This window comes from Geotrypetes seraphini, chromosome 14, assembly GCF_902459505.1.
Source record: "Geotrypetes seraphini chromosome 14, aGeoSer1.1, whole genome shotgun sequence".
NCBI lineage: Eukaryota > Metazoa > Chordata > Amphibia > Gymnophiona > Dermophiidae > Geotrypetes > Geotrypetes seraphini.
Window position 1 is genome coordinate 76,358,283 of NC_047097.1, and position 10,647 is coordinate 76,368,929.

The window sequence follows — 10,647 nt, forward strand, 5'->3', positions numbered from 1 at the left end:
GGCACAGCACTGAGTGCTGCTCCTGTCTGAACTGCTATGCAGGTAACTCTCCGGATAAAGTGAGGTTTGAAATTATTCTATCCTAACGTTTTCTGGAAAATTATCCATGCAGTCTAAACATCATCACTTACTGTTTAACTTGCTACTCCACCCATACACTACTCTGACACTATCCAAAAAACTCTCTGGATAAAGTGAGGATTGCAATTATTCTGTCCTAAAGTTTTATGGAGAGTTATGCACAGAGCAATCTGAACAAAATTACATTATATTAAAAAGATCTTATAGCCCACAGTTACCATTCAAACAATAAGAGCAATTATACAGTAACCAGGAATTACATCAAAATAAAAACCATTATAAAATCAACACAATGAGAATTAAAATATGCCAAACTAAAATGGCATCACATATCCTAAGATCATTACAGGCATAGTACATATTTTGCTGCCCCTGGCACTATCTAGTTAACTCTCCGGATAAAGTGAGGATTGCAATTATTCTGTCCTAATGTTCCTGCATAGTTGCATACATCGCAGTTTGACATCACCACTCTCTACTCCAGAACTATCCAGTTAGCGCCAAGGGAATAACATAGAAACATAGAAATAGACGGCAGATAAGGGCCCACGGCCCATCTAGTCTGCCCACCTTAATGTCCCTCCCCTACCTTTGCCCTGTGAATAGATCCCATGTGCCGATCCCATTTGGCCTTAAAATCAGGCACGCTGCTGGCCTCAATCACCTGTAGTGGAAGACTATTCCAGCGATCAACCACTCTTTCAGTGAAAAAGAATTTCCTGGTGTCACCTCGTAGTTTCCCGCCCCTGATTTTCAATCTGTAAGGATATTCAATGTCACTGTGTGACTAGTAGTTGAGTAGTGGATAGTGCCACCGAATATCTGTGAATAGGTATGAGTGTGGTGCAGTGGTTAAAAGCTACAGCCTCAGCACCCTGAGGTTGTGGGTTCAAACTAAGAACCCACACTGCTCCTTATGACTCTGGGCAAGTCATTTAATCCCCCCATTGCCCCAGGTATATTAGACAGATTGTAGGCCCGTCGGGACAGATGGGGAAAAATGCTCAAGTACCTGAATAAATTCACATAAACTATTCTGAGCTCCCCTGGAGAATGGTATAGAGGATTAGGTAGAAAATGTTTTACTGATTACGTGTATGTACAAAATTAGAAAAGGTACAGAGAAGGGCAATAAAAATGATAAAAGGGATGGGACAACTTCCCTATGAGGGAAGGCTAAAGTGGCTAGGGCTCTTCAGCTTGGAGAAGCAATGGCTCAGGGATGATATAGAGGTCTATAAAATACTGAGTGAAGTGGAAAGGGTAGATGTGAATCACTTGTTCACTCTTTCCAAAAATAACAAACTGGAGAAAATATTTCTTCACACGTGTAATTAAACTCTGGAATTTGTTGCCGGAGAATGTGGTGAAATCAGTTAGCTTATCGGGGTTTTTAAAAGATTTGGGTAATTTCCTAAAAGTCCATAGGTCATTATTGAGATGGCTTTGGGAAATCCACTGCTTATTCCTAGGATAAGCATCATAAAATCTGTGTTCTTTATCACCTCTCCATTCAAGTATAGACTTCACTGATGGGTGAGAGCTCACTTTGACCAGCAGGTGGAGATTGAGACCAAACTTTGGTTGTAGTACTAAACAGCTGTATCCCCTCTAGGAAACCAGTCTTTGCTCAGTCTCTTAGCAGGTGGTAGGTGAGCTGTGCCAGTCTCCCCTTACTTAGGCCTGTTAGAATTTGTTTAGTGCTCCTTGTCACCGTTCTTGTGCCAGGCTGAGCTGGGGGGGACCCTGTTTTGGGGTCCGCCTGACCTCAGGGGTGTCACACTCGACAGGTCATGAGTTGGGTCCCCTCCCCCCTCTCCTCCACCTCACCATATTTTTGTAGAGGTGCCTCAGCTGTAAGCCTTGCCACCGATACCGGCAAAGCATATGGCTTAGAGAACCAGTGGAGTCTGTTCCTGAGGCAGTGCCGGTCTGAAGGGAGCCTTCAATTGACATTGATTTTTTTTATTGTTAACCTGCACTTTTCTTTCAGCTAGGTTGCATATTGCACAATAAGTACTTTTAAAGGGAAAAAGTGCTCATTGTGCTCCAGACGCTGTGCAGTCCGCCATGAAGGGGAATCCTCATCTGCATCGGGTGCCAGTATTCAGGGATCCCCTTCATGAGTGCTTTGTGTGCTGGCAGCTGACGGTGGGGAAGCTCGGGCTTCCCTAGCCGCCCACACAGCGATTCCCCTAGCCGCGGACAGGCAGGGAAATAAGGTTTCCCTTGCTGCCGATGGTGCTGGGGACTCCCTTACCGCTTCTGCCAGCTTGCCTGCTTTAGCGGCTGGGGCGATTCAGGCCTTTCAGCAGCTATAGGCCTCAGGGGTTCTGTTTTTGGCAAGCTCGGCTCCGATTTTGTAGGGAAGCACCTCCATCTTGCCTATAGCTCAGGTGACCTTCCCCCTGTATTGGGGAGATGGGCAGGTTTCTGCTGGGGCAGGGAGTCCCATTGGGCCGCTAGGGTTTTTTTTTCCTTCTGATTTAGGTTTTGCCTTGTGTAAGGCTTACTTTCAGGCGGCCAGGGGTCCTGCTTATGCCCTGGGGGTCTTGGGAGGGATTTTTTCCTCGATGGCCACTCCGATTCGGCCCCCTCTCATTGCTGGTTCGTCCCCATCTCCTCTCTCGTCCAAGTGGCCGAGGGTCTATTGGGATGATGATTTTACATATGAAGAGCAGTTTTGGATTAAAAAAGTTTGACCATGTGCAACTTCATTGGTTCCCTTTCGAAACTAGAGTTATTTTTAAATTCGGCTGCATTTGTTATAAAGCACTCTTCGGACTCCTACCATCATACTTGTCCACCCAACTAAAATTATTCTCATCAAATAAGAACACAAGAAACTCGGTTATGTTTATGTACCCCGCTCTGAAAGAAGTGTGCTGTCTGAAGAAAATGCACACCCTGGAGCAGCGGTCTAGTCTCGCTGAGTCGGCGCTGCTCAGAAGGAGTCCCCTGACTCAGTGCACAGGTACTTAGCTCCATCATCCAAAATGGACATCAGGTAGGATTTTCTTCTCAGACCCCAGATCCATGCAAGCTCTTCCAGCACTCAAGGACCCGGAGGAGGTGAGGCCCAAGGTTCTTGCCCCCTCCCTCAGCACACTGTGGTATATGGTACACAGATGCTTCTCCGTCAGCAATCCAGCTCAATCCAAACATGTGTTCGACAGATTAGGGGCTGAGGAGTCCATCCCAACCACTTTTAGGCAAAAGTTCTAATATACCAGAGAAATAGAAATAAATGCATTTCTTCCTGAACAGTGCAAAATATAGACAGCAGATGTAAATTCTCAAAACCAAAATATTTCAATAATTAAATTGAAAATGAAATCATTTTTCCTACCTTTGTTGTCTGATTTTATTTTTCTACACATCTTTTCCCAGTCTCTGGTTGCACTTCTGTCTGTGCCCTTAACTCTGTTTCCAAGGCCTTCTTATTGATTTGCTGTCTTTTCTCTCCTTCACACTCTGCCCTACATCCATCTTTCGATCCAAACAGATTTTAAGTTACAATCCACTCAAGAGGGGTAATGAATTTAAAATGGAACAAAATAACAAAATACCCCCCTTTTTCATCAATACTGGGCAAATCTCTCAAATTGATATCACCAAATAACACTTTAAAGGCTTTTTGAATATTTTTAAGTGTGCTCATAAGTAGAGAATGACACGGGGACTGTTTACATTACATTACATTACATTAGGGATTTCTATTCCGCCATTACCTTGCAGTTCAAGGCGGTTTACAAAAGAATTATCCAAGATGTATTACAACAAGAACCTACCAAAAAAAAAAAAATTGGTCATTTTCAAAAAGAGTAAGAAATGGGTAAGGTTATTTGTTTGGGGTAGTTGGCTTTAGTGAGAGGTGGAGTTTGAGACTTGCGTTATTATTTCTTTTTTCAGAGTTTTCTTGAAGAGTATGGTCTTTATTTCTTTTCTAAAAGTCTTGTAGTCGAGGGATGCTGTCAGTAGATTGGCGATTTGATTGTCTAGTTTGGCTGCTTGAGTGGCCAGGAGGCCATCATATAGTTTTTTCCGTTTGACCTCCTTAATTGGGGGGTATGAGAATGGGGTGTGAGTTTTCCTATGTCTGGTTGCGGTGTTGTGGATGAGGCGGTTATTCAGGTAGTTTGGACTGTCTCCGTATAAAGTCTTAAATAGTAGGCAGTAGAATTTAAATTGTATTCTTGCTGGGATTGGAAGCCAGTGCGATTGGAGATATGCTTCTGTAATGTGATCATGTTTCTTTAATGAGATGAGTCTTAGTGCTGTGTTTTGGATAGTTTGTAGTTGTTTTGTTATGGTTGTAGGGCATGGGAGGTAGAGGATATTACAGTAGTCAAGTAGGCCTAGTATTAAGGACTGAACTATGAGCTGGAATTGAGTTTTCTCGAAGAATTTCCGAACTTGTCTTAAGTTTCTCATGACTAAGAATGACTTTTGTATTGTTTTATTGATTTGCGGTTGCATGGTGCAGCATCTGTCGATAGTTATTTCTAGCAGCTTTAGGGTGGTTTGTATGGGGTAGCTGATTGTGTTGATTTCAATGTTGGTTATGGTTGGTATTTTGTTTTCTAGGAGGATGAATTTTGTTTACCGTGGTAAACCGTGGTCACCGCAGTAATGGGAAAATTTGCAACTGGTTTACCACAGGAATGGAGACAAGACCTTTCACCGCCCCATGGAAGCGGTGAAAAGTCTTGCTCCTGTGGTAAAAAAATTGCACCCATGTCAGACTCAGCATCTCCTCCCCAGCTCCTCTTGTGCCTATTTTACCTTCAGGAGCCAGCCATGCCATGATGAAGTCAGAAGGAAACCAAAACCAAAGCCTGAGACCAATGTGATTTGAAAAATAAAATTACTAGACAACAAAAGGTAGAAAAAAAATTATTTTGTGATTAGAATATTTCAGATTTGAAATATGTATCCTTCTAGAGCTGGTATTAGACACAACTGGGAACTGCAAAGCCCAGGCTGTGCTTCTTTAGCTTCCAACTGGCTTAGGGCTCTCTCTCTGACCAGTTGCCCTAGTTGCTCTCCCCTAACACTATTCCTGCCATATGTGACTGAAGTATTCTGTTAGCTTGATATTTCTATGTAGCATTCTGTAGTAATTTGGTTTGCTCTGTTTTTACAATAGTGGAGGGGATATTTCTGAAAGGGAGGAGAGACGGGTTTTATTGTTCCTTGCTCTGTATTTGTGTTTATAAATTGACAATTGTACAGAATAGTCTCTTTTTATACTTTAATAAAATAAGTTCAGTATAAAATCGTAACTATTCGAGGCTTGTGCGGGTGGGATCTGACAGGTTGTGGGGACGGGGACGAGCTCATGGGGACAGGGCGGGAACGGTGATAAAATTTTTTTTCCCCCTATGTCATTCTCTACTCAAGCTCTTCAGCAAGGCACCATGACAGCTAGTAAAGTGCTTAGATTTTTATCATAACACATTGAATGGAGCAAGTGAATTTGCTTCCGCTGGAGTGGCAGATGTAATAGCTCTACAAAAGATATTGAAAAGTAGCACTTATCTGAAAAGGTCAGTTCACGGCTGCAACACAGTCTGTGTTTCGCTAGGCTACATCAGGAAGCCGGAAAGATGAGCTTTTTATATTGGTTTTATTTGCAGTGTGCAGTGCCCGAGTCCTTTGACATACATACTCGATGTGGCACCTTGCTGAAGAGCTTATGAGCACACTTAAAAATATTCAAAAAGCCTTTAAAGTGTTATTTGGTAATATCAATTTGAGAGACTTGCCCAGTATTGATGAAAAAAGGGGGTATTTTGTTATTTTGCTACATCCATCTTTGGCATTAACTTTTAATGTTCAACTTTCTTAGGTTTTCTTCTCAGTTCTACTGTTCTGGTACATCCCTTCCGGATTCTATATGCAAGGTGTCCAATTCTTTCCTGTGATCTGGGACCTGCAGGTGCTGTTCCTTCTACTGAGAGAGAGACAGGGTGTTCCTTCCCTCCCCTGCAGTTTCAATTTCTGCAAGCAATCCATGCAGAAGTTTTTCTGATCTGATCTGCTTTTTCTTATTGATTTTTTTTTTAATTTAAAGTTCGTTTTCACTGGCTTGGGTGCCATGAAACCCCTTGCAGTGATCTGCTGGAAGAAAGGATGCAGTGCTGCAAAGCTGGACTGTTGCTTCACAGAAAAACTTTGGTGGATCTGTGAAGCCAGCCTGTTATGTGCCACTTTTGGGGGGCTCGAGGTCCATCCCCCTAGGAGCTAGCTTTCCTTCTGACCTTTGTCAAGAGGTTTAAGCACAGGCTGGGTACTAATAGCCCCTCAAAGTTTCAGGGCATAGTCTGCATTTCCCACCCATGGTCACGTGGTGAGGTTATGAGGGGGCAGAGGTTTCAGTCTGAAGATCTTTAAGTTTGATCCTTTTGGAGCTTTTCTAAGGCAGAAAATCCTTTTCCTCCAGCTGCAGTGCAAACACCTGTCAGGCATGGCACTTCAATGACTGTGAGTACACCTCCATTATTTCCTGTGTGAGCATTGGGGTGGTCTGTAAAACATGTTTTTAATGGTTTCTGAGGGCATGGTTCAGGTCTCCCATCTCAAATCACTATTTTTTTTATTTGAAATTTATTTTTGCCATTTTTGGTGCAAATTTGCTGGCAGCAGCCATCTTGGATTTTTATCTTATCTTTTTTTCAAAGCTTAAATTCTGCCTCAAAATCCTTCAATTCCTTTTTGAGATATGGCAACCAGAATTGCACACAGTATTCAAGGTACGGCCATACCATAGAGCGATACAAGGGCATTATAACATTTCATCATTTTCCATTCGTTTCCTGATAATGTCTAACCTTCTATTTGCTTTATTAGCTACCGCTGCACATTGAGCTGAGGGTTTCAATATATTGCCATAGAAAGGGGGTTGTGGACTGCACCGGGCATCAAGTCGGTGGGGGCTCTTGCACCATCCCCCCTACCCCCACCGTACCTCTATATTATCTTTGCTGTGCCAGCAACTTCTGCCTGATGCTCGTGCCAGCCTGGTTCCCTCCCCTCTGAGCCATTTCTGGGTCACGGGGCCAGAAAGTGACATCAGAAGGAAATCCAACGCTGGCACGAGGAGCGTGCTGACGAAGACTAAGAGGGGAGGGAGAGCACAAGTGTGGAATGGGGGGCTGGATTAAGCAGCGGGGAGCACCGCAGCCCCAGGCACCTCCTACCCTTCCTACGCCACTGTTTTAACGTATCCTCAACAATGACACCTAGATCCTTTTCCTAGGCAGTGACTCCTAACATAGAACCCAGCATCACGTAGCTATAGTTCGAGCCCTGAACCAGGCTGGCTCCACAAGTCCACCCAAAGGTTTGCCCTGAGAGCTGCAGTCTTTCCCAGGTAGAGAATCCCACCTCCAAATATGGGGTCTCAGTGCTCCAAAGCCTCAGAAACCTATAACCAAACTTTATGAAGCATTTGCAAACATTTGTTTAATATGTCCACTTTTTCCTCATTACTCTCCACATATTGGATCTCAGCTGCTTTCAGTCTCACAATTCCATTTCTAGCCTTCCTTCTTTTCCCAGTATACTTGAGTCTTATCACTTCTCTTTGTCTCTAGATTGTTCTTTGCAAAAAGCTAATTTGATCATGTCTCCTCACTTTTCTTAAAACTTCACTGGCTCCCAGTAATTTCTAGGGCTTACTTTAAATGTGCCTGCCTAACATTTAAGATCTTCCATGGCACTCTTCCTCCTTTAATTCCTCTATCTTGGAATTCTGTGAGACCTGATATTACCTGATCTTTCCAAAAGCTTAAATTATCTTTCCCCTCATTAAAAGGCGTTATCTATATTGGAAAGTTAGGGAAATCTCTTTACTTTAAAATTACTGAGCTTTGGAATAATTTTCCCATCCAGCTGCGTAATTTGGGCTCTTTCCAATTATTTTGAAAAAATCTGAAAACTTGGCTATTTTCAAAAATGTAAATTTAGCTTCTCTCTATATAATCACTAATTCTTATGATATTTTCCTTTCTTTAAATTTTTTGTAAACTGTGCTGAGCTCTATCTTTATAGAGAAGATGTGGTAGATAAGCTTAAGGTTTAGTTTAGTTTTTCTTCTATCTGTACTTTCATCAGCCACATTTCTCTCCACAAAAATGGAGATCTAAATGTTTAATAGCAGCAGCAGTAATAATTCTGCCTTGTAATGAAAAATTACCTATTATGAGCAAGCAGTCTGTGTTCAAGCTGTGCAATCCCTGTTTACTCAAATTCTTAACAGCGGCACACATTCTGAGTTTTCTTCTCTCTTCTTGTTCTCAGAAATTGCAAGACTGGCTTCTCAAGAACTTCATCAAACTCCCAGCCTGCATCATTGTCTACAAGTAGCACCAGCTCTTATAGCAGGAAACCAGGATTTATGGCACCACCAGTGCCCCAAAATAACAGACGCTTCCTTAAACCATCCTACACACTCTTGTAAATTTGTGTACGGTATATTACAGTATTTGCAATTTTTGAAGAATGTTTTCTCTCTTAAATCTATTAACTTTGTAAATGCTGTAATTGTTACTATTTCTCTTCAGTTGTCATAATGGTCTGCTTTGTTGAAATAAAAGTACCTTTTTAGAGTCATCTGCAGACTTGGACTGATACTTACGTCTACTACTACTATTAATCATTTCTATAGCACTACTAGGCGTACACATTGTATGCAGGTACTATCTGTGTCTGGGCTCACAATCTAAATTTTGTACCTGGGACAATGGAGTGCCCAGGCTCACAAGGAAACTACAGTGGCTGCTTTAGGAAGAGGGGGTTATGAGTTAAAAGCAATCTTGAAAAAGTGGGCTTTTAGCCTTGAGTTGAATATTGCCATGGAAGGGGCTTAACATACTGACTCAGGCAGTCTGTTCCACTACTAGATACAAGAAAGGGTCTATCCAAACCCTTAGAATTTAAGAAATACCATGTGCCATTCTTTTTTTTATATATATACCAGCAATGATTCACCCAATATTTGCATACTGTCTTAATACATGCCAAGTTTTGAATTGGAAGAGGGATCGAAGTGGGCTCAGATACTCAAATAGTCCTCCATCTATTTTGTTAATTTACTAAAAATTAACCTTCAGACGTATCATTTCATGGAGAGGGATTCTTATTAGTTTGACCTGTTTTCTTCATGTTGATACAATGGCATCACTAGAAAGGAATATTTAAGGAAGGGGAAATTAGTTGTGGAGGGGAGCAAGTCAAAGTGACAAATTCTAAATATGCCCAACCTCACAGCATAGTTTTTGCTTCTTTTCTGGGTGTGACAGTGCTGTGCACCTTTCTGTATCATTGTCGCGCATGTTGCAAGGGCCATAACAAAGGCATTTTTGAAGAACTAGGCAAGCTGTTGGCTTGCTGATCTCTCGTCCAATTAACCTCTTAAGGTAAAAATAAGTATGCAGGCAGAACAGAGTAATAAAACAAGGAAAGAGCCTTGGTCCCACCTCTTTCAACATCTACATCCATGGCTTCCCCACACTGCTAGAGAGATCTTCCACCCCAGGACAAAAATTGAGACACTCGGATCAAATGCTTGCTGGTGGGCAGCCAATTGGCCTGACATCCTCTCCCACTTTCACTTTCAGGGGAAAGGCAGGGAGGCAGCAACCACCAGGTGTCATGCCTTAATCTCGCCCATAGACAGCTACTTAATTAGAGCATTCCTGAAACAGGTAAGGATATCTTCTTTTCAGACATGGACATCTCTTCCCCTTCAGTTAGTGCTGTTGGGCGTCCAGATTTCCTGCCTAAAACTCACTATTTAGCCACACTGCAATGTAGTCTAACTTTGTAAAATCAGAATTTGGATGTTTCAACCACATGGACATCCATGTCAGCCTTTGGAGACATGGAAAATGAAAAAACTTAAACATATGCAAAAAACCTCCAATAATAACAAAAAGGCTATAGCTTTAATCCTTCATAATATTCTTTCACAATATTAAGCAGAGCAACACCTATTAAACTTCTTTCCAAATTGTCTAGAATTTGAAAGCCATTACCTAGCTTATTTGAACTGCAGAAGGCTACAGCTCATCCTATTAGCGCTGCTGCAGTCTCTTCAATAAATGAACAGAAAAAAGTTGTAGCAAATATCCTGACGGGGAATCCCTGTTTCACTTACTTCTCTATTTTGCTTTCCAAACTGGTTTGCTTCTTCCTTCACATACATACAGGTTTTTCTGCAACAGCAAGGGTATGATTTTCTGATTGAATCTTATCCATTCATTTAAAAGCACTGAACCTACCTCTCTGGTGTAATTCCTAGTGTGGATTAAGCTAAGGATGGCAGAGCTTGTTCCCTCCTACTGATCAGAAAGCTCCTGTCTCCTGCAGTCTCTTTGTGTATGCTGCCAGCCTCCCACCTCCTCTGATATCAACTTCCTGTTCCAGGATAGGGGACTGGCAGAGCTGATGGCCCCAAGACTGCTTCAGGTTATTTTTCCACTACTGCTACTGATCTGGAGACATTTACAAGACAGAGGTAAGGAACGGTCTGCTATGTATATATCCATATGAAAAACAGGA

At 42.2% G+C, this 10,647-nt stretch overlaps 1 protein-coding gene across 4 annotated transcripts in view; it reads left to right on the forward strand.

Annotated features, from left to right (window-relative positions):
* BLM (BLM RecQ like helicase) overlaps positions 1-8,713 on the forward strand; it is a 99,438-nt gene extending 90,725 nt beyond the window's left edge. For all 4 annotated transcript variants that reach the window (XM_033920355.1, XM_033920359.1, XM_033920356.1 and 1 more), the window contains one exon: positions 8,386-8,713. In XM_033920355.1, the coding sequence (XP_033776246.1) occupies positions 8,386-8,545 (160 nt within the window). In that variant the 3' untranslated portion in view covers positions 8,546-8,713. The remainder of the gene's footprint in view (positions 1-8,385) is intronic.
* The last annotated feature ends 1,934 nt before the right edge of the window (positions 8,714-10,647 follow it).